Source organism: Lissotriton vulgaris, chromosome 9 (genome assembly GCF_964263255.1).
Source record: "Lissotriton vulgaris chromosome 9, aLisVul1.2, whole genome shotgun sequence".
Classification (NCBI taxonomy): domain Eukaryota; kingdom Metazoa; phylum Chordata; class Amphibia; order Caudata; family Salamandridae; genus Lissotriton; species Lissotriton vulgaris.
Window position 1 is genome coordinate 869272521 of NC_141697.1, and position 25171 is coordinate 869297691.

Genomic DNA, 25171 nt, shown 5'->3' on the forward strand with positions numbered 1-25171 from the left:
TCTGGTGTTTTCACTATTTTACTGTTGTAAGTGTTGCACAAATACTTTACACATTGCCTCTAAAGATAAGCCTGACTGCTCTGTGCCAAGGTACTAGAGGGTGAGCGCAGGTTAATTTAGGGTGTGCTTGTGCCTTACCCAGACTAGCATTGTGGTTACTGCTTGACCAGGGCTCATAACCTAGTCAACTAGGAACCCAATATTTAACAACATTTTTTGCTGATTTCCCCAGTTTTCTTTTACCAGTCTGGAAATAGAAACAGAAGCCATGTGTGTAAAATATTGGATAGTTGGCAACCACAAGGAACCCCCTACCACTGAAATAGCTACTAAATATATGCATATTTAAGTATGTTGAATCCAATATGACTATAGAAGTCATTATACGAATTTTACTATGTTATATTCAATTTCTGAATGCCGCGGTCCAACGCTTACTTTGAGTTGATGGTTGTAGGCAGGGCACAAGTCGTAAAAAAAGAAGTGGGGGGACGCTGTCACCGGAAGTGACGTCACAACAGGAAGTGACGTCACAAAAGGTGCCGAGCTCCTTGTCCCAGAGAGGCCAAAGAGTGAAGTCCAGCTGTTTGGCAGGGGGGATGGCGTCCCCCCAGTAAAATAAGTGGGGGGACGCCGTCCACCCGCGTGGTACCCCGACTTGAGCCCTGGTTGTAGGTGGGAGCTATCGACTCTCATTTTGGGGGTCGGCACTTATTTTTCCTCATCATACTTTGAAACACAAAAAGGAGAAAGAAGGAGAAACAGAAGAACAGAAAACAGCGACAAACGGAAAACTCAGGGATGAAAATAAACCTGCAAGAATGCGATTAAGGGGCAGGGACTGTCTTGTACTGGAAGAAAGCGGAATGAAGTGGACCCAACACTAGGCAGTATTGGTGTTTTGCACGATGGAATTTGATTGAACCGGCCGCAGGCTTCAGATCAAAACTTCGAGCCCTGGCTCTTATCCTTTTGCAAATTAAGCATTGGCCAGTCCCAAGGCCACTCTCATCAGTTTGGCGGAATGATCAGACCATCTGTGATCCATTCTCCACTTCTTGGGAAACTCCTGACTCGACAGTGACGTTCCGTGGAAAGCTGTGCACTGCTTCTTTCGCTGCGGTGTAATCTTCTTTAGCACTGTGTAATCTATCTGTGCCTTTCAGATATCCTAAAGCAAATAGACATCCCGAGAGACTAGCAATATACTTCTTGACATACTGGTCGTATATTAACAGGCAGCAGGGCATTCATCAAAGTCCTTCAGGGACCCTCCCTCTCGGAAGCAATGCATTGCTGTGACGCATTTCGAGGTTGTCAGTGAAACGGTTTCTTGACACTGCCGCTGGCTGCTGTAGCGCTCACGCCACAGGCTCCCGCCAAGAAGCCGTCCCCTGCCAACATGGTGTGCCTGGCAACGTCCACCTTGCTCCTGGGGTTCTGCGTGTTGTGCATCTTTCTGCTGTCCGTATACAAAAGCTCTTCCAGGCAGAAGCGGAACCTTCCTCCGGGACCGACGCCTCTGCCGTTGTTTGGAAACTTTTTTCAGATAAACGCCAAAGAACTTTTAAAATCGCTCGTAAAGGTACTGTCTTCATAATTCTCATGCAAGTCACATATGTATGGATTTTATTGTTCAGTGTGTGCCTGCGTTCGAATGTCAGACGAGTCAATCTTCTCCCTGTCTATTTCTCAGAATACCACCATCACAGTTGCAACAAAGTGAGTGCTTTTGACGCAGGGAATCGAATTCCATTGTCTCTTCTTTGAAAAACGCCGGAGCTCTCTGGCTTGGACAGGAGACAGGAGTCAAATCCAGCTGCCGAATTTAGCACAAACACTTAGAGACTATTATGTGGCAGATGTGTGAAGCCATTTGGCGGTTGCAAAGTGTGCAATCACTAATTAAAAAGCTTCTGACGGCTAAATGAGTTTTTTTTAAATGTACTACATTACTTACATACATTCATTTTGCGATTTCAGTAAGTGTTCACTGAATCGCAAAAGTGATTAGAAATGCATACCAAATCGCAATTTACAAGGGGCTTGTTTAGGGCTTTACTTCCAAATGGCGGGTTGGAAAGCTATCTATCAATTGTTTGGGACTCAGTTTTGGTCGCAAACCATTGATAGCTTACTGACATCAAAGTAGATGGTAACCCTTTTCATGAGTAGGATCCATTCCGCTTTGTGAATGGAAAAAAAGTTTGTTTGGTAGTGGGTAGTGGTCCAGTCAGGGCCGGACTGGGAACCAGAACCGGCCCTGGCAAAGTGCTCGGCCGGCCCCCCTACTCCCTCCCCCCCCTCCCCCCCCCCCCCCAGGGAGGGAAGGGGGGGGGGCGCGACCACGCTCTTTGTCAGGGCCGGTTTTCGGCCGTTTTAGGTCTCGCCTGTCGATGCGCATGCGCATCGAGCAAGGCGAGAGTATTGCGAGTTATCCACTCTTTATCCACACTGCAAGGAATCGTGGCGATTCCTTGCAGTGCCCGTGACTTTTAAGGTCAATGCGCATGCGCATTAAGCTTATGCGCATGCGCATTGACCTTAAAAGTCACGGGCGCGTGCATGTCCGTCTTTGTTTACCCGCTCCGCCCCCTTCCCGCCGTCTCGCATTTCCCCCTGCCGCATCAAAGGCTTTCACGGCCGGCCGGCCATGCTTTCAGTTTCACGACCGGCCGGCCGTGTCAATTACATTTCTCTCCCCGCTCCGCCCCCTGCTGCGGCCGTGTCGCACTTCTCCTACCCCCCCTCCCCACAGCAATGCCCTCCGTCTTGTTTGTTGCAGTCTGTCTTCCTTTTGTCTCTCCCTATCCCTCTTACTTCACCTCATTCTCTCCCCTTCCCTCTGCCTCGCCATCTCTTCTTTCCCTCTCGATTCCCCGTGTTTCCTCCTTTTCTCACTCTCTTCACTATATGTCTCACTCCTGATGTTATTAGGTTGAAGATATTTCAGTGACATATATATTTTTTAAATATAGCACTGTCCCATCCTCTCTCATCAGCCCTTGTTGTGCAGTTTCTCATTGTTGTTTACCTCACAGTCTAACCCATGGCGTCCGCGCCGTCCCGGCTAAACACAGCAGTGTTAGCGCAAATTCTGCGTTTAATCCTGTTTTATCCGCCCTGCTCCACCTCATTGTCTTGTTGATGACCATTTAAAGGGCGGCGAAGAGGTCTCAGCTTTGCAACGTCACAATAGTGGAATGAAACCATTCACTACATTGAAAAACTGTTCGCAACTATGCCTATAAAATGTAAGGCCCTTTGTACGCAGGATCCGCTAACCCTGTGTAAAGTCTATTCGCTCCCACTAAGTTTATTTATTTTAGTTTACATTTATTTTATGCATTTTTATATAGCGGGACTTTACCTGAAGGTAAGCGCTTCACAATAGGAGCAGTAGTGATACATGAGGAGAACATTAGATAGATAGTAAGTTAGAACATTGCTTTAAATATTCTTTAATACATACCTCTTCCCTGTGATCTAATTTGAAAATGTTGGCTTGCGTGCTATGTTTTATCATGCACACATTAAGTGTGTTAAATTAAAACTTAGTATGTTAGAGTATGTGCCCCCACCTCCCTCCCACCTCCAGCGAAGCCCGCAGTGCCCCCCACCTCTCTCCCACCTCCAGCAAAGCCCGCAGTGCTGCCACCTCCCTCCCACCTCTAGCGAAGCCCGCAGTGCCCCTTCACCTCCCTCCCATCTCCAGCTAACCCACAGTGCCCCCCCCACCTCTCTCCCACCTCCAGCGAAGCCCGCAAGTGCCCTCCCCTCCTCCAGCCATGCCCTTCCACCTCTAGCGATGCTCGCAGTGCCCCCCACCTCCCTCCCACCTCCAGCGAAGCCCGCAGTGCCCTCCCCACCTCCAGCCATGCCCTCCCACCTCTAGAGTTGCCCGCAGTGCCCCCCACCTCTCTCCCACCTCCAGCGAAGCCCGCAGTGCCCCCCACCTCCCTCCCACCTCCAGCCATGCCCTCCCACCTCTAGTGATGCCTGCAGTGCCACCCCACGTTCCTCCCACCCCCAGCGAAGCCCGCAGTGCCCCCCCACCTCCCTCCCACCTCTAGCCATGCCCTCCTACCGCCAGCGAAGCCCGCAGTGGCCCCACCTCCCTCGCACCTCCAGCCATGCCCTCCCACCTCAAGCGATGCCGGCAGAGCACCCCCACCTCGCTTCCACCTCCAGCCATGCCCTCCCACCTCTAGCGATGCCCGTAGTGCCCTCCCACCTCACTCCCGCATGGGCACTTTGGTACTCCTAATGCCCACTCGCCCACCAAGTGCTCTTTCAGAAATTTGCAGAGGGCAGGGTCGTGTGCACTAGTGACACAGGAATATAGTCACACGAGTGCTCAAAAGCGCACAACTACTACAAAAGTTCCATATATATATAAAAAATAGTGCGTTCGAAAGTAGTTTGCTTAGTGGCTTCAACACTCGTTGCTGACATCTGGTGTGGACGGGTTGAATCGTGTAAGGGCCGACTCTGCCTTTTATCCTTCTACGGTTGATAAATTGACATTGGTAGGCAATTACAGCGCGTTGACATCCCAAGGTCTGCAGTATTCTGGAGTTTGTGAAGACGAAAGGTATGAGATTGTACAGTGGAATGCTGAACAGTTTAATGAATTTTTGAGCACCAAGATCTGTATAGGGGTTATATATATAGCCTCTTTGATCATTCTGTGTTTTATTGGGAAATGCGAAGAATATATTTGAAATGTGGCTCTGATTTAAAACTGCCGAGTCCTTACAACGTGAGAGCAAAGGCTGAGTTTCAAATTATAATATCAATAACTCGTCTTTTATATAACACTTCATACCACATTCCTAACGTGTCTAAGCGCTGTTACTGTTACTTAATTAAATGATACTTGTGCACTAGTGACATGGGAATGAAAAGACACGTGAGTGCTCAAAAGTGCACAACTACAATGAAAGTTATATATATAAAAAATAGTGTGTTTCAAAGTAGTTTGCTTAAGTCCCGGGAGGTGGAAACAGCAGGCAGCTGCCATGATTTGTTTCCTTGTGGGAAACATTCCTTCAGCAATCAGTTTACCAGTCCGGCAGGAAGGACTTTGATTACTATCTGTGTCACCATCTTTTGTTAATCTAGGAGCAGGAGCCCCAACCTAAACATTGATTGCTTTTCACCACATGCTTGCTGACACACTTAACACTTTCTCCATGCCGTCTGCACTTTCACTTTCATTCGATTTGCAATGATGGCCGCTGCACACACCATTCTCGGAACGTTGCCCTTGAGCAATGGCAGCCGCTTTTCGATTTTATTTTCTGCGTGCCTTCACTTATGTTTCGCAATGCCCTGCTTTCCTGACACAATGTGATCCGGGCTTTAGGCTTATATTCATTCACAAGGGGGGAGTTGTCCCCAGTTTTCCACTTAGTCAAATACATTTTGAGCGTTTCTTAAGATCGCTCAGGGACATGTAACTGACAACTGTCTCGGGGCTCCGTGTGAAGTAATTAGCTTCAGCTCCAGGAACATGGACACAAAGCTAAGGATCTACTTTGAAGGTATTTTATTTTTGGTACATATAAAGTACACGACTTCAAGAACACCTGTGAAGCCTGGGTTTCCCAGAGAGCAGAACCGGTTCCTCAATTGCATTGCCGAGTTGTGAATCACATTCATATTAAATGATAAGGGTGTAAGCGGAAGTCATACCAGGGTTAATCAATAACAAAAATACACCTAAATATGTTATGACCATTTCCATTAAAATCACTCATACTAAACAAAACGAAATTCACCATGCATACCAAAACAAATATGTTCTATCTATCTATCTATCTATCTATCTATCTATCTATCTATCTATCTATCTATCTATCTATCTATCTATCTATCTATCTATCTATCTATCTATCTATCTATCTATCTATCTATCTATCTATCGCCCTCACTCTATCTATCGCCCTCACTATATGTATCTATTTATCGCCCTCACTCTATCTGTCTGTCTATCTATCGCCCTCCCTCTATCTATCGCCCTCCCTCTATCTATCTATCGCCCTAACTCTATCTGTCTGTCTATCTATCGCCCTAACTCTATCGATTGCCCTCACTCTATCTATCTGTCTATCCATCTATCGCCCTCCCTCTATCCATCTATCGCCCTCCCTCTATCTATCGCCCTCACTCTATCGATTGCCCTTACTCTATCTATCTGTCTATCTATCTATCGCCCTCACTCTATGTATCTATCGCCCTCACTCTATGTATCTATCGCCCTCACTCTATCTATCTATCGCTCTATCTATCGCCCTATCGCTCTATCTATCGCTCTATCGCTCTATCTATCTATCGCTCTATCTATCTATCTATCTATCTATCTATCTATCTATCTATCTATCTATCTATCTATCTATCTATCTATCTATCTATCTATCTATCTATCTATCTATCTATCTATCTATCTATCTATCTATCGCTCTATCTATCGCTCTATCTATCTATCTATCTATCTATCTATCTATCTATCTATCTATCTATCTATCTATCTATCTATCTATCTCTATCTATCGCCCTCACTCTATGTATCTATCTATCGCCCTCACTCTATGTATCTATCTATCGCCCTCACTCTATGTATCTATCTATCGCCCTCACTCTATGTATCTATCTATCGCCCTCACTCTATGTATCTATCTATCGCCCTCACTCTATGTATCTATCTAGCGCCCTCACTCTATGTATCTATCTATCGCCCACACTCTATGTATCTATCTATCGCCCTCACTCTATGTATCTATCTATCGCCCTCACTCTATGTATCTATCTATCGCCCTCACTCTATGTATCTATCTATCGCCCTCACTCTATGTATCTATCTATCGCCCTCACTCTATGTATCTATCTATCGCCCTCACTCTATATATCTATCTATCTATCTATCTATCTATCTATCTATCTATCTATCTATCTATCTATCTATCTATCTATCTATCTATCTATCTATCTATCTATCTATCTATCTATCTATCTATCTATCTATCTATCTATCTATCTATCTATGTATCTATCTATCGCCCTCACTCTATGTATCTATCTATCGCCCTCACTCTATGTATCTATCTATCGCCCACACTCTATGTATCTATCTATCGCCCTCACTCTATGTATCTATCTATCGCCCTCACTCTATGTATCTATCTATCGCCCTCACTCTATGTATCTATCTAGCGCCCTCACTCTATGTATCTATCTATCGCACTCACTCTTTGGCCCTCACTCTATCTATCGCCCTCACTATATGTATCTATTTATCGCCCTCACTCTATCGATTGCACCCTCAACCCCTCACCTACCCTCACCCCCAACCCCTCACCCTCACCCTCACTCCCCCTCAACACCTCACTCGCCCTCACCCTCACTCACCCTCAACACCTCAACCTCAACCCCTCACCCTCACTCACCCTCACCCACCCTCACTCACCCTCACTCTCACTCACCCTCAACCCCTCACCCTCACCCACCCTCAACCCCTCACCCTAACTCACCCTAACTCACACTCACCCTAAATCACACTCACCCTCACTCACCCTCACTCACCCTCACCCTCACTCACCCTCACTCACCCTCACTCTGACTCACCCTCAACCCCTCACTCACCCTCACCCTCACTCACCCTCACTCTCACTCACCCTCACTCACCCTCAAACCCCTCACCCTCACACAGTGCAATAGGTCTCGGAGCATTTGAGTTAGAGCTTTTACAATTGTTTATGGCTTTTTTTATTTGTAATTCTTTAGCATTGGCTACAGGAAACAAAAATGCTAAAGATTTACAAAAAAACCCATAAACAATTCTAAAAGCACTAACTCTAATGCTGCGAGACCTATTGCATTTCCAATGCTTGTTTGTTACAGGGACGTTTTTGCAACAAAAACGGCCCTGTAACAAAAACGGCCCCAGGGGCCCAAAAACGGCCCCAGGGGCCCAAAACCGGCCCCCAACCATGCGGCCCACCGGGGGATTGCCCGGTGCCTGCAACGGCCAGTCCGGGCCTGGGTCCAGTAGACCACTATGGACCCATAATAAATTGTTTTGAAAAAAAATCAAACAAATACTTTATTTAAATGCAGTCACAGGCAGCAGGTCAACATACCTATGTGAGTCGAAATTTGCAACGTACCTCATTGGTCAGGTCTAATGGCTACCCACTCCAGGGGTGGCCTTAGACATGTGCAAGCTGTACACCTGCACAGGGCCGCCAAACCCCAGGGGCTGCCACGCCAATATATATCCTTAATATAATAATCCTCTGAGGATGGATACATATTTGGTTGGCGGCACCTGGCAGGGATTTGGCGGCCTCCGGCTCTGTTCCACTTCCAAACACTCTGACCCCGGTGCCCCCTCTTCACTGGCCTCTGCGCCTGAGTTCCTCCTGGTTCGCGCCCGGACCCCCTCTTCCGGGGCCCCTACCTACGCTCCCTGCCCAGGGCCGCCATGAGCCTAGAGCCCGCCTCTGCCCACTCCGAATGGTAATTTTTGCTAATTGACCTATCAGTACAGAGGGTGGCACCCAAAATCAAAATCGATTCAGATAAGGCCAATGCACAACGTTCAAAGTTTTTGTGGAAATTGATCCTTTGTACAAGGGGATCTAAGTTCTGTTCATTTAGAATAGAAAACAATTTAAGGAAAAACCAACATGTCTAGCTTATCAATAAAAATGCTTCTTTATGAACTGTTTGTGTGTGTGTGTGTGTGTGAATGGATTAGTAAATGAACAAGAAACAAAGGTCAGAAAGGCATGGGGAATGTTGCAATTACACAGTGCACTCCCATACAAGGGTGACTCTGATAAATGATTACAACGGACCCACTATGTAAATTAAAAATATTTGTTATCTCTTGCTATTCCATTGTCAACTGCACCAACCACTGCCTCACTGGGAGCATTGTACGGGTTAAGTGGTTGGTTGGTTGGGACATGGCCCTATTCCTCCACACCCTAATTTGTGTAGAGAGTGCCGGGAGCAGGTATCAGAACTGCAGAAACAACTATGCATCAATATTCAAGGTGCATCTTGACTTTTTGTCGTGTATGGTATGCTTTGACCAGGCACATATCAGTTCATGCTCTGTCCCAAGGCAAATGGCAGGGGATGCAGGGAAGGGGCACCGGCCCCAAATGGTATCCTGACAGCTATCTAGAAGGAGGATCCATCGTTCTGGGCTGCTCAATTAGCCCCAGTCTGCGCCACAATATACCCTCTTCATGGAGGGATCTCGATTCTCACCCCAATATACAAAGGAGGGGTTTTGGGCGACCCTGGAAATTATCGTTTAGTAGCCCTAATTGACAATGACGCAATATATTATGCAGAAGTTCTGTAAATGTAGGATACTTGTAAAGCGCACAGCTGCCCATCACCGGGGCGTCCCGGCGCTGTATAACGCTGTGGAACCTTTCCTGCCTCTTCCTGTGAGATGCCCCTTCCTGGGCACCCCCAAGGTGAAGACAGGCATCCCAGTGTTGTCGGGCCGTTGTGGAGATTAAGCAAGCTATTGCCCAGAGTTGCAGCGTGGCACCCATGATTAGAGTAGGCGCCGAGGCGAGAATTATCAAGTCCGCAGATATTGAGCCCAAGACCCTGCCGTGTCGGGAATTGAACCCTGGTCCTGGGCCTGATCTCTGCTTCAGGGTCTGCCGCTTCTAACCAGTGAGCCACACTTCTCCACAATTTCTCTTGAAGGAATTACAGCTTTGGGCAAAGGTGCACTCCATCACTCCTCCGAACCAAACCGGTTTTGCAAAACGAACAGAGACTACAGTAAACATCATGACGCTCTCGCTACTGGTTGATTCTGCTAAAATGAATAGGCACCCAGTCTACTTGGGTTTTATTGGCTATAAATCAGCATTTGATGGGTTGGACCGGGTAACATTTAGGAGGAAATTGGCCAACCTAAACATCCCAAATGGTTTTATAATCCAATATTCCAGCACTCAATTGTGACAATTTAGGTCAATATTTGTTCAAAATAGGACTTACTCTGTGCATAGATCTAAGCATTCATCCACAAGCAACAATTTGGGTTCTTAGAAAACAAGGTATTTTATTAACACGCATTACGGAGCACAATCAGAATAATTTATAAGGCAGACAAAAAATAATACAAATTTCACTGGTGAAAGCTGGCCAGGAGAGGATGGTAAATAAAGTAAGGGACAATTGATATTTATATGTCCTCCTCTTCCCGATCCACAAGAGACAACAGCCGATACGTGTTTCGTCACGTCATGTGACTTCCTCAAGGCTGCAAAGATAATAATTTATTCTGTTTAAAATTCTTATGAATGCAATTGATATAAAAACTCTAATTCAAAATTGGACACTCATGTCCTTAGATAAAAAAGTTTTTTTCTTTTTTTCTTACGAATTTAGACCTTGTATACATACTCAAAGAAAGCGTGTATATACATACAGGAAGGTGACATATGAGAAAAGAAAAGAAAAAAAGACTCTCAAAAGAGTCAGTTATTTCTACACCATATATGTGAAAAGAAAGTTGGTGATACCTATTTACTCATTGTGAGGATATTGGTAGAGACCATAACCCAGATTGGGTGCAGAGAGAAATCTAACCTTCTAGATATTTTAAAGCGAAGGTAGATGTCTTAGTCTGTATTCTTCTCGTTGATTTCCACAGTTAAGGAATTAATAACGAATGATCTGCATTGCGGATATGTGAGAGACAAACAGTTATACTATTTAAGTAGTCTATTTATTAAGCCTAATGCAATATTCTAATGGGGTTTCCCACTCACTTTGTCCAAATGTTTTTTATGCTCCTATTTACTGCAGTTCGTGTGTCAGATCCGGAAATAGTGTCGCATCAAGGTGTCTTCCTCAACAGACCGAGTCCAAAGATAACGCAAGAACTATACGGTACAGGGGAAATTAAGATAATGAGTATCTCATACGTATTACAGCTAATTAGACTATTTATTATAGTCTTAAGAGATGTGAACTCACATATCAGTGTATTTATCGACAAACGGAAGAAGGCCACCGTAATATACGGGAATCTCAAGTCTGTGTTCCCAAATTTATTTATTCCTCAGATTTCATTATCTTGAAAAAATGGGGGCAAGCAATATTGTCAGGATTGTAACATATTTAGACAACATAACTAATGATCACATCGTGATAAAAGTGGTGAAGCCTTACCCTTGGAGCACACTAATACTTTTCCAGTATGGCCTTAATTTCTCTTTTGGTGCTCAAGGTAGCGTCCTCAAAATCGTTGTTCATGTCATATGTGTTTATTCATTGAGACCTATTGCTTAAAAGAAAGTAAGAAACAATACATAAGTTGTTAATAGCATAATGTCCCCTCAGCTTATTATTTAATCTCCAAGTAAAGAGAGCTCCAAATACTCACATATTGGAAGCATTTTCAATTGTAGGACGTAAGTCGTGGGCTCTGATAGGCCTATCGTGGTAAAAAGCAAAAAAAGTACGTTCTTTAGCGAGTGTTCTTAGTTGTTAATATATGCATGTTGTTTAGCGCCCAAAATAGGTCAGCAAAGACTTGTACATTTTTTGCCCTTATATTACAGTTTGTCACCTAGATTCAACTGACAAAAGGGTCCCATAAGCCTATATCTATTAGACGTCCAGTCTCACCCCATTTTCAAACAAGGGAATTTGTGCCCTCTTAATCCCTTTTGTAAAACCTGACAACTGTGCATTTGGCTCCCCCTCGTAAGAAACGGCTCTGTATAAAAAATTCCTAAATTAACACTCATTTATCTAGTGACTTAGAAGACCGTATTTATGGAAAACTCCTTAAAAAAGGATCCCCAAGGCATCCAAATGTTAGTAATCCCCTCGCTTCTACACCTCACGCTACCAAGTTACCAAACAAACAGTAATATGCTTGACGGTTCAGTTTTTGCAAAGCAATCTGTGCTACCAGTCCAATCTGGTTATGGTCTCTACCAATATCCTCACAATGAGTAAATAGGTATCACCAACTTTCTTTTCACATATATGGTGTAGAAATAACTGACTCTTTTAAGAGTCTCTTTTTCTTTTCTTCTCATATGTCACCTTTGTGTATGTATATACACGCTTTCTTTGAGTATGTATACAAGGTCTAAATTCAATCAATCAATCAATCAGTGACACTTATAGAGCGCGCTACATACCCGTAGGGTCTCAAGGCGCTGGGGGAGGGGGGGTGCCGCTACTGCTCGAACAGCCAGGTCTTCAGCTTCTTCCTGAAGGAGAGGTGGTCTTGGGTCAGGCGCAGGTCGGTCGGGAGGGAGTTCCAGGTCTTGGCGGCCAGGTAGGAGAAGGACCTTCCTCCTGTAGTCGCTCTTCGGATGCGGGGGACGGCGGCGAGGGCGTGGTTGGCTGATCGGAGGTGGCGTTTGGGAGCGTAGAAGTTGATCCGGCTGTTGAGGTAGCTCGGGCCTTGGTCGTGTAGGGCTTTGTGTGCGTGGGTGAGGAGGCGGAAGGTGATTCTTTTGTTGACGGGGAGCCAGTGAAGGTCTCTCAGATGTCCGGAGATGTGGCTGGTTCGTGGGATGTCGAGGATGAGTCTGGCTGAGGCGTTCTGGATCCGCTGGAGTCTCTTCTGGAGCTTGGCGGTGGTACCGGCGTAGAGGGCGTTGCCGTAGTCGGGTCGGCTAGTGACGAGGGCCTGGGTGACGGTCTTCCTGGTCTCGGTGGGGATCCACCAGAAGATCTTCCGTAGCATGCGTAGGATGTTGAAGCATGCCGAGGAGACGTTGTTGACTTGCCTGGTCATGGAGAGGGAGGAGTCCAGGATGAAGCCCAGGTTGCGTGCATGGTCTGTCGGTTTGGGTGCGGTGCCCAGGGCGGGAGGCCACCAGGAGTCGTCCCAGGCGGAGGGTGAAGAGCCCAGGATGAGGACCTCCGTCTTGTCAGAGTTCAGTTTCAGGCGGCTGGTCGTCATCCACTCGGCTACCTCTTTCATCCCTTCGTGCAGGTTGGCTCTGGCGGTGGCGGGGTCATTGGTCAGGGAGAGGATCAGCTGGGTGTCTTCGGCGTAGGAGATTATGCTGAGGTTGTGTTGGCGTGCGATGGCCGCGAGGGGGCTCATGTAGACGTTGAAGAGGGTGGGGCTCAGAGAGGATCCTTGAGGGACGCCGCAGATGACTTCGGAGGCCTCTGACTTGTACGGTGGTAGGCGGACTCTCTGTGTTCTTCCGTCGAGGAAGGAGATGATCCATTCCAGCGCCTTGTCCTGGATTCCGGCGTTGCTGAGGCGCTGTACTAGGGTGCGGTGGCAGACAGTGTCGAATGCCGCGGAGAGGTCTAGGAGGATGAGGGCCGCTGTTTCTCCGTTGTCCATCAGGGCTCGGATGTCATCGGTGGCGGCGATGAGGGCGGTCTCGGTGCTGTGATTGGCTCGGAAGCCGGACTGTGAGGGGTCGAGGGATCCATTCGTCTCGAGGAAGGCGGCCATCTGCTTGTTGACGGTCTTCTCGATGACTTTGGCTGGAAACGGGAGGAGCGAGATGGGGCGGTAGTTCTTGAGTTCGGTGGGGTCCGCTGTTGGTTTCTTGAGTAGAGCGCTGAGTTCGGCATGCTTCCAGCTCTCAGGGAAGGTGGCGGTGTCGAAGGATGTGTTGATGATGTCTTGCAGGTGGGGTGCGATGACAGCGTGTTAAAAAAAAGACTAGGCACATGACAATGATTCAAAGTTTAGATGACTAGATACATGAGTAGTTGCATTGGTGAATGAATAAGAATCACTGAGTGGAAAAGTGTAAGAGTGAGTGCATGGATGGTCCACTGGATTTATTGGTGAACACATGAATCGATGAAGGGTGACAAACGCAGGGTGCTTGGGAAAAGGGCAGCGTGCGGCAGGACAAGGCAGTGTATGTTAGTCTAGGACAAGGGCAGTGTCTGAGAGGCAAAGGCAGGTGGAGGGAGGCTAGGGTAGTGTGTGGGAAGCAGGGGCAGTGAGTTGGAAGCAGGAAAACCCCTTTTATCTCTTGAAAAGTAAAGAATGTAAGTTATGGAAAAGAGAAATCGATTCCATTGCACTCAGCTATTGTGTATTTTGTTGCTAGTTTCACAGTGCAGATTTCAAGATTTCATTCAAGTTTTCAACTTCTTTGTGAGTTGAAGACAGGAGAAAGTATTCATTATTTTGAATAGTGCGAGTAAATCGAAACCTTTCTATCGGAATATACTCATGTCTTCTTCGTATCTGGTTTGATATAATCTGAATGTGGCTAATCATGAAATATAGTTTAAAAATGTCATCCACGCTGCATTTAAAATAGACACCTCTCAGCTGGCTCAGTTATGAAATGCAGACTGCCTCTATCCTAATTTACTGGGTCATTCAATAAATCATACCCCTTAAAAATAATCGGATCCCTGACAGTGCTTAAATTTAGCCTGTGATTGGACGTGGGGCCCACTGTCACTTACTTTTGGGCACCGGCATCTATTTTTCCTCTTCACACTTTGACCCAGAGCAAAAGCGGGAAAAACAAAAAAAGGGGACATAAAGAGGAAGTGAAAGACACTACAAGTTAAGAAAGCTGAGATGAAACTGAATGTGCAAAGTAGAGTAGCATAGAGTACAGTGGCGTACAGTGCAGTTGTGCAGACTAGATTAGAGTGGCATAGAGTGCAGTGGTGTAGAGTGGTGCACAGTAGTGTGGCGTATTATTTTAAAATTTATTTAAAGGTTTTGTAAAGCGCGTAGTAACCCGATGAGCATCCCAGCGCTATCCTGCATCTCCAGGGGTTTCAGCCGTCTGAAGAATTATGTTTGAGGGAAGAGGAGAGTCTTTAATGATTTCCTGAACTGGAGGTGATTCGATTCTGTCCTCAGTCTTCGTGGGAGGTGATTCCAGTATTTGGCCGTGTGGACCGAAAAGCGACGGCCACCGGTCTTGGCTTTTTTGACTCTGGGGACTGAGATGAAATTTTCTCCACTGGACCGGAGATCCCTTTCCACCTTGTAGGGCATTAAGAGTTCCTTGAGAAGGGGGGGGCCGTTATTGTTGAGGGTTTTGTGGGCCAGACAGAGGGCCTTGAAGGTGACCCTTTCTCTGACTGGAAGCCAGTGTAGAGATTTGAGAGCTGGCTTGGCAGAGGATCTAGCCGGTGTGCCCGTAAGTAGGCGGGCAGCAGCGTTTTGGACTTTCTGCAACGTGTTGAGGGTAGCTTCAGGAGCTCCCAGGTAGATAGCGTTGCAGTAGTCCAATCTCGCCAGGATGAGGCCCTGAATGAGGAGCTTCCTTGCGTTAGCGGGGAGCAGGGGGAAGATCTTCCTACAGGCTCTGAGGAGACCGAGGCATGTCCCTGCCGTCTTTTTTGCCTGCGTTTTGAGGCTCAGGTCCTTCTCGATCCACACGCCTAGGCTTTTAACCTCATCCTTGGGAGCGGGAGGGTCCCCCAAGCAACTGGGCCAGAGGTGAGGTGGTAGGGAGGGCCCCTTATGACCCAGCATGAGTATCTCAGTCTTTAACCCGTTCAGCTTTAACGATGAGAGATTCATCCATCGATGGACTTCGGAGAGGCAGCTGTGGAGATCAGAGGGGGCCTGATGGGGATGTGAGAGAGTTACCACCAACTGGGTGTCGTCGGCGTAGAACTGTGCATAGTAGAGTATAGTCCTGTAGAGTGCAGTGGCATAGAGTACATTGCCATAGAATACAGTAGTACAGAGTAGAGTGGTGTAGAGTGCAGTGTTACAGAGTAGAGTGTCATAAAGCACAGTGGTGTAGAGTGGTCAGGGATGGGGAATTTGTATCGCCCGACGTCTGAGACATCTAGATGTAGTACCAGGGCAAGAAGTTTTAAAGTTTTTTCGTCCGAAGGACAAGCAGATTTGATAATAGTTAAACTACGGACAGAACTGCTTCCCCCTCGAGCGAATAGTTAATCAAGAAATCGGAAGCAGATGCCTTCAACAACTGAAATGTTTATTGGCTTATGATTCTTTAAGCCTGTGACTGTAATCATTATTGTGATATGCTCATTACGCAATGCATCCACTCTCAGGTAAAGCGTTGCTTTTGATTGGTGAACTCAGGACGAGCTTGAGGCAGCTGATATTTATAAAATGGAGATAGATGAAATTCGAAGTCAAGCTCCTTTTTCTGCAGAGGTTGAAACGCACGTCACAGCTCCCATCAGACTGCCAGGTAAGAGACTGGGTGGTGGGGGAGGAAAGGAATGGAGGACCTCTCAGTTCTGCCTCTTGGTTTCCTGCCCGATTATCTTTGCTCCTCCTTGTGCCACGTGCATTTCTTTCGGCCTAGTCTCTGGCCCTAGCTCCCTCTGGGCCTTGCAGAATCATCCTAAATCTACCCGTCGGGTCTGTCTCTAGCATTTTTCTCCCTGGGCCTCTTGGAGCCCACACAAGTCTGCTCCTAGTGGGCATTTCTGTTACCTTTTACTTTCCGCCCCTCATTATTCTCTTGTGCTTCCTGCTTGCCTGCCTTTTATGTACAATGAGTGCAATCTGCAAAAAATCGCGGGCTTTGTGAAAACGCTTTGTTCTGTAGTACTTCTCACTTCAGCAGCATCTATAAACATAAGGATTGCTAAACAAAACAGGAAAGGCAACGCATAGTTTTGCAGGTTTGCTTGCAAGTTTTCTGATAGTGTATTTTCCATAAATGCCGGCATTTATTCAACACATTGAGGTATTTTGTAGGAGTTTCAATGAAGTGCCAAGCATGCCTTTACGGAGGCAGGACAGCAACAAATAGCTGTTGTCAGTATCTGCTATAGTTGTTCCTATTAAAGGATTGATGCCTCACGATTCTCACAGGGTCCTAAGCAGGGTAACTTTAGTTCTCAGTGTGAAAACTATTTAAATAACGTTTTAAAAATGGTGTTGTTGTGTTCTCAGGTTCTTATATATACTTGTGTAAAAGCCAAGCTGTTTGCCATAACGCATAGGAGTTAGCCTTTCGCCAAGTGCAAGCAGTTTTGGCAGGTAAAGGAATAGAGTCCCAGGAAAATAGAACATTTGCAGAAGTTCACATATTGTAGTAAAGTGGAGGAGCATTAGAAATTTGGTTCCCTCGTTTGATCACTTCTAATCTAGCAACTAGATTACATTTTAACAAACATGACATATTGTGTGCATTCAGAGGGCAAACAACTGGGGCGTTTATTTCAGACATACACCAAATGGAGCCCGGTCAAATGCCTGACAATGTGTTAAGGCAGTGCATAAAAAGAAGTTTCTTAAAAATGGCCCTGTAGAACTGGCTTGAGTTGTGGAGGGTGTGCGAAATGTCCTACTCAGTCTCTTGCTTGTAGTGTATAGGTTAATGAGGCACAGGTGTTCCTTCAAATCAGTTAGAAGTGCCTATCTGTCAGGCAGTACCACTTCTATGTCTTGCAGTCTGTCTTTTGACTTTCATTTGGCTTCTCTTCCAGGTGTTTTTAATGTGCTCTAACCTACACCTTGCAACAGGGTTAACCTTTAAAAAGCATCACAGAGCACAGGCTTTAAGCCCCAGACAGGATGCACGGAAGCTATTGTGCCTTAAATACATTGCACACAAAGACATTAAATACAAGCTGCAGAAAAATAATTTAAATCTAGGAGGAATCAACATTTCAATACTCTCAGAGGAATTCAGTAGGATAACAGTCAGAGAAAAAAATTGATGCATTTACGTTGCATTCTTCACAGCAACTTCCAGCTCTGGTTAAAAAAAAACAACAAAGGCATCAAAACTAGTCTGTGCCCTACTTAACACTTCCACAATATCTATCCTTGTCTAACACACCTATCTTCTCATGCACGATATCAAATTACTGAACCATCTCTATCCAGTCTGACCATTTACAGTATCCTGCACACAATCATCCCCAACCTTTCTCTCATTTCTAGTCTCCAGTGTAACCCATGCCTCCAGGACTCCAACTCTTCTTTTTTTCCTTGTCTAAAACCTACAGATATTTTTTAGTTCCCTGTCTAACGCCCCTCTCTTCTCTAACTCAATGGTTAACCTCTCAATCACCCCTCACTCTTCTCCGTCCACCAGTCCAAAACCCATGTAACCATAAAGCCATCAGCGACTTCCCCGTGACACTTAAGCCATTTCTAGCTAAGAATCCCTGGGCTACTACTGTCTCTTTTAATAAATCCTATGCTACCATAGGCTCTCGGTGTAACTGTAAGACATCCCGGGCTCCCTGTGTTACCTCTCAGTCACAATTGGCTCCCCATGGATCTCCATTCCCATCTATAGATCCCCCTCAAACCTGCCTCCCTTAACTAATTTTGCTGTGAATGTCGAAGGGTCTTTGGTTCTGTCATACATTTAATGTCATGAGTGTCACATGATTGTGTGTCAGGGCGAGCCTGGATTATATGTTGTACTGAGAGAACCAATCACTTGCATTTACCCTCCCTACTTTAGGGAACAGGCTCTACTTCAATTACCGTTACCTCCAGCACAGCTACTTTACTGTGTCATTTATTTTCCTGTAAATGCCCTAAAACATTCACTCTCCCCATCTCTACTTCTCATTTTATCTTCCTACCCTCCACCCACACTACTCTTTCTTAAAACTGCAGGTGGTGTCTTGCATTTGCAAAATGGTATCAATCTTCCATCTGAGTAATCCTGTCTCCTAACATGTATGCTCAATGTAAACCTGATTCACAAGCCCCTGTGTATGGTTGGTCTCTCCTTTGCCAAGTCTAAATCCAGGGCTACAACATGCGCGAGCATCCACTCAATAACTCTCCACTCAACAGCTGAGGAATATTTTAAGAATATAGCATCATTTATGCTTTTGCTTAGAGATTTCTCCTACTAGCCGCCTTCTTTATGCTTCCTCCTGGGCTCCTGCCTAAACCATAGTGTATCTGATTCAAGAAATATCAGACTCAGGGCCCATTTCTTGACAACCTGCGGGTAAGCAAGTGGTTTTTGGGCCAGGGCACGCTTCAGACATGATCCGTGTTGGATTCTTTTAACCCCTCCCCTGCTGGTGACGGAACCACTCCGTCATCAGCCGCGGTGGAGCTGTGCTGATGACGGAGTGGTTCCGTCACAGCCCGCTCGGCACGCCTGTGCGGCACGGATTCCGCGCCTGTGTTGAGCGTTCCATTGAGCGGGCGGGGCCGTGACAGAACCGCTCCGTCATGAGCACAGCGCATCTGCGGCTGTTGATGGAGCGGTTCTGTCACCAGCATGGGTGCGCTGCGCGGCCCCCCCGCCCACTTAGCACTGCGGCAGAATAACCGCTGCAGTAAAGGGGTTAAAGTATATCAGGAAATAGCAACAGTTCTTTGTCTTATGTCCGACGAGGATACACTGGACCTGGAGACAGTGATCTGTATTTTCTTACAGAGCAGACTACCCTCACTGGAGAATAACGGTTGGGGTGAATGCCAACTACTCTTTCAAGGAGCTTACCGAAAATGACATTGACTAATCCATGCTAATTTTGCAGCTTTCCCTCAGGTGGAATGTTTTTGTTAAATTTGCTGCAGAAGTGTAATTCAGCCACTGCACTGTGGTAGCTATTACTGGCGGAACCTCAAAGCTCCAACCACAACTGTTTTGAAAACACAGGCATTTCTTCCAATATTGTGCCCATACTGATAACGCACAATTCATTCTTCCGATATGTTGTCCATAATTTTAACACAGGATTTATTCAGCAGTTCATCATGAGCATACCAATGCATTTTCATAGACCCATTTTCTTTCAGTTTGTATCATACCACATCAAAATCCTGCTGCGGCTGACCAGATTCACAAGAGAAGGATTTTCAGATCCTTGACCCTGATACCAGCTATGCATGTGTTTAGTCATTTCAGTTGTCACCACTACTGCTGCACAACCGGTTATCGTGTTAGTTTTACCTATCTACCATAGGTAAGGTAAATAGTTCTGGAATCTACTGAAGCCTTCCAAGACTTTCAATCAGCTTCTTCCTATGGGAAGACATAGAAATCCTTTTTGTAAATCTGTAACACAATTTGGGTTCTGTTGAAGATCCTACTGACTCATCACCAAGTTTAATGGTACTCTCTCTTTGGGACTGCTGGTAAGACTGCCATACTTGAGGCATAAACCTGAGGCTCTCTCTCCAAGTGCTTGCGCAACCATGGGCCCAGCCCCAAGAGTTTTCTTTATTACCATTACATGTTGCAATGTTACAGTCAAGCAAATGAAAATCTTTCACATCATGTGAGATGATGCTTTGATGTTAATTGGACTGAAATATACAGAACTGTCTCCTAAAAAGAAAAGAGTTCTGACTTCTGCCCTTTACTGATGAATCAGAAAAAAACATCCTTTGCTCTGCTGAAGAAAACATAGTTCAGGCATATAAAGAATAACATTTATGACCATCTCTGACTTAGGGCTGGAGCACAGATGTTTTGTAGAGATCAGATTGTGTATAACATGTTTTTAACTGTATTTTATTTGTCAATACAGAATGCAAAATGTATATTGTAATGTTTTTTCCAGTGCATGAACCTCAAATAATTAAATTAGGTAGTAGTCTGGACAAGTTGATTTCTTTGCATGGCAAGTAGATTTCGGTAGCCTGTTGTCCCTTGACAAATAGATTTTTACAAATATTCCACATCCCTGGTGGTGCAGTTCCCATTGGTCTATAGTGCTGTGGTGTAGAGGAGAGTAGTGTTGAGTAGAGTAGGGTGACGCTGAGTGCTGTAGAGTGGTGTGCAGTGGTGCAGAGTATGGTGCAGTGGCATAGAGTGCAGTGGCTTTGAGTAGAGTAGTGCAGACTAGAGTAGAGTGCAGTAGCATGGAGTGGCGTATAGTAGAGTGGAGTGGACTGGTGTAGAGTGCTGCAGAGTATAGTGGCATATAGTACAGTAGTATAGAATGTAGCAGTATAGAATTCCATGGCATAAAATGCAACATCGTAGAATACAGTGGTGTAGAATAGAGTGCTGCAAAGTGAAGGGCAGTGGTGGAGAGTGCAGTGGAATAGAGTACAGTGGTTTAGAGTAGGGTGACATAGAGTGCAGTGGCATAGAGTGGAGTGTCATGGAGTAGAGTGGCATAGAGTAGATTGTTTCAGAGTAGAATGAATTGTCCATAGAGTGGAGTGGTGCAGGTAGAGTGCAGTGTTGTTGAGCAAAGTGGTGTAGAGTGCAGTGGCATAGAGTGCAGTGGTGCAGAATAGGTTAGAGTGGTGTACAGTGGAATGGTGTTGCGTTCAGGGGCATAGAGTGGAGTGGTACAGATTAGAGTGCATTGGCGTACAGTGTATTAGCATAGAGTACAGTGGCATAGAGTGTAGTGTTGCAGAGTGGAGTTGTGCAGAGTAGAGTGGAGTGGCCTAGACTGAAGTGGCGTAGAGAGCATGTCCCATAGAGTGCAGTGATGTAGCATAGAGTGGCGTAGAGTGCATTGGCATAGAGTAGAGTGGTGAAGAGTAGAGTAGAAAGGCATAGAGTGAAGTGACGCAGAGTGCAGTAGCACAGAGTGGAGTGTAGTGAAGTGATGCAGAGTGTACTGGTGTGGAGTGGTGTAAAGTGAAGTGGTGCACAGTAGAGTACAGTGGCATGGAGTGGTGCAGAGTCGAGTGGAGTGGCATAGAGTGTAGTATGCATGATGTAGTATCACACAGCCATTACAGACAACACACTTTCAATTGAAATGACCATTACATTTGCACAGACATTCAGTTTTTTGTTTTACTCATAATATGATTCAGTGCTTAAATGCTAATGTGTGGAACTGGCATTACCTAGTGTATTGATTTGTTTTGATCATATTAAAGTGTTTGTTTCCAACACACCTCAGCATTAACAGAAAATGTGCTTCATTTGTGTCTTATTAATTCTGATGTACTCTGAAATTCTTGTACAGTTCATTTAAATGTTGTGAGCTAGAAAAAAACCTTTCTAACCCCAGTATCCAGCAAGATTCTCACATAAATTCTCTCACTTTGAAGTCAAAGAAAGAAACGTTAACACCAAACTCAGCAGAAGTATCAAGGTAAGCACAACATTTACAGGCTTGTTTACAGAAAGGAACTCTCATGGAAGAATACAAGGAGAAGGAGTGTGAAAATGCTTTACACCTTGAGAGGAACGAAATCACTTCGAGCAGCCTTAAAGAAATAAAGCCAGCAAATAGATAGTCTGAAGATGTGAGTTGTAAACCACAAAGCCAGTGGTAAGCAATGGGAAGAAGGCATTTCCAAGGAAGCTTTCAGAATGTCTTAAAGATATCTTTAGAAAACCAGACAGCTGCTCTGTGTGGTAGGCTTCGACCTAAAAATCACTGTCTGCATGTGGAAGATTCAGGCAATAATCATGGCAAGCTGCATAACTAGAAGTACCAAAAGAATATGAGAGCTAGAAATAGCTTAGGGAGCTGGGATATGGGGTATGGCATCTATTGAGCCATTGCAAATTATCGAAAACAGATTTTTTAAAATCCGTTGTCTCTCTCCCAGAATCAATCCCGACCTATGTAGCACACATGGAACTAAATTTGTCGTACATTACGGACTTTATGATACTGCCCCCCCCCCCCTTCAACTTTGGCTTTCCATCTGGCACAGGGACACAGTGACCCTAATCCAAAACATAATTAGAGATATTGTAAAGATGGATAATCACGGCAGGATTAGGTGGTTGAAATATTTGAAACAGGAGTCAGCCACCCTGGACTTGGCGGAGCTTTTTGAAATCCCTGCAATGTGCAAAAAGATGTCCAAACAGAATGTGACGGACATCTTTATGCGCAGGGCTCAATATGTCCGAAAGGAACGGAATTATTGTAAGAAGGCAGCCCTCATGTACCAATTAACACCACCATTGTTAGAGGGAGGATATTTTTACTTAGAAGATATTCCCATCGCCCACCACAAATTCATCCTGCTGAGGTTCCGTCTGAGTCTAGTACCTTTAATGTTAGGGTTCCCAGAAAGGACTTTTAAACACTCGGAATTGTCCCTCTGTCCTTGTGACTCAAAATCCCCCCAAAGTGAACTCCACATTTTCTTTTTTTGTGGCTTTTATCAGAGGGAAACAAATCGATTTATTGTACCCATTTTAAAAATATACCATTTAAGCAATGTCGGGTTGCCTTATACTTTTTAAAATCCTTGCCTGATCCTTTAGTGTGTATTTCATTAGCGTCCTTTTTATGGGCTTGTAGGAAACTCGTGCAGCTGTAAAAAGGTTATGTATCGTTTTCTTTTCTTTTTAACTGATATGGCTCAAAACGTCATTGAAGAATGGATAGGTGTGTAAAGGTTTACCCACTTGAGAGATAAATTAGTTTTATTGCTTTTTTTTCTCATTTGTGAAATGATTGTATAACTTTTTTATCTGTAACACTGTGAATACTTGCCATGTACTTTTATGATCTTAAATGCAAAGATCGAATAACGTTTTAGAACGAACGAATGCTTAGGGAGTGGATCTTCATTAAAATCACCTCCCACATTTTGGAGAGTTGCTGCAAAAATTGGCAGGCGAGGGTGGAGGCGGGAAGGCAGCCAGTTGTCTATTAGTCATGCACAGGCATTCTAGTCCTCTGCATGTTGGCAGAAGATAAAAGTACGTGAAGGAGATGCATTCCTTCGGTGAGGAGAAACTATGTTATAAAAACAACTTTTCCTGCTAAAAGGTACGCACACTTCATAATAACCAACATCTTTACTTTAATTATCATCTAAATAGGTAAGCTCTACTCTATAATAATTGTTAGGTCATATTTTGAAATAAAATAACTTGTTTGGCGTGCACAAAAGTGGTTGGTTGATTTTTTTTTAGAAATAGCAGCTATTTTGTGCATTTACATGCATATTTAGATCGTACATCGCTGTGATGCTGTTTATGGGAGAAGCCATCTTTTGCAATGTTGTTATGCAGTCATCAACTAGTTACCTCCAGATGCAACAAACAATGGACATCCTGGATTTCCGTGTATTAGCATTAGCATAAAAATGAGACAGAAATACTCCATTGGCAGTTGAAACTCTCTCAATTGAATAGCTGAAGGGGAGTTACCTTAAACAAGCTAATGTCTGAAGCCGCTCCAGTTTCTCTCTAAGGGCGCCAGGGCTCTGCCCCCATACATTACCAGTAAAAACATTCCAACCATAGCAATGCTAAATCTGTTTTAAGTTTAAATAAATAAATAAAAACTTGGAACTAAAGTTGCTAGAATTGACAACACTGTCTGCCCCACTCACCGTGTTGTTGCTGTGATTGATACCAACACACACAAATAGGATTCACAGTGATTACATTGCTCCCCCTAGGCGGGCTGGAAGTCTTAGTATTTGTCGGGCTGATAATCTCCCAGTCCTAAAACCTATGAGGTCATCAGCTTGGCAAAGGCTGAGGGTCAAGGCCTAGTCAACAATTGTAAGAAAGAACACTTAGGAAACTATTAAACTAGTGGACCTTCAAAATTTCTAAAGAAGTATACGTAAAACCAGATTAATGTTCATATCAAAAACATTTATTAATACAAAAATAACATTAGCTAATAGACAGTGATTACATTTTTGTCCAACATTTTCTGTACTTATTCACACAAAAAAGAAGAATGAAGAAACATAGTAAATCTACATCCACAGTATATGATCTCTAGTTAGGATGTTCTTTCATACATCCACATTCATACAGTACCTAGCATCTCCTTAGTGATTCTAAGACAAGAAATTAGGCCTGGGCGAAGGACTACGCCACACTCGCGTAGTTTGCGAAGTTTGCCCTACTTCGCACTACGCGAACTGCATGTAGCACAGTGCAAACACGGGTAGCGGTAATTTTTTGCTTGCTGCTGGTCCTCAATGTCAAGTTGGGGACCGCAAGCAAGCAAAATGACATCCTGGTGAGACTTTTTCCTCGTTCACGATCAGCAACATCAAGTTGCTGATCGCGAGCGTGGAAAATAAACCTCCTGGTGAGATTTTCAACGCGGGAAGGTCATGTTTCTAATTGCGCGTGGTCGCATATGCTCGCATTGAGAATCTACCAGTCCGCATTGAGAAAGCTGCTGGAGTAAAAATCTACTTGAGCGGCAGAAAACTACAGCTCGCACTGTGCAAGATGCCGTTTTCAATGATTGCACAGTGCTTGTCCGCACTTTACAATCATTGAAAACAGCATCTTGCACAGTGCAAACAGGCTACTAC

The 25171-nt window shown here is 45.0% G+C and overlaps 1 protein-coding gene across 1 annotated transcript in view; it reads left to right on the top strand.

Annotated features, from left to right (window-relative positions):
- The first annotated feature begins 1214 nt into the window (after window positions 1–1214).
- The window catches only part of LOC147692397 (cytochrome P450 2A13-like), a 326869-nt gene continuing 302912 nt past the window's right edge, over window positions 1215–25171 (top strand). Inside the window, exon 1 of the mRNA XM_086938614.1 lies at window positions 1215–1585. Within this exon, the coding sequence (XP_086794740.1) occupies window positions 1403–1585 (183 nt within the window). The 5' untranslated portion in view covers window positions 1215–1402. The remainder of the gene's footprint in view (window positions 1586–25171) is intronic.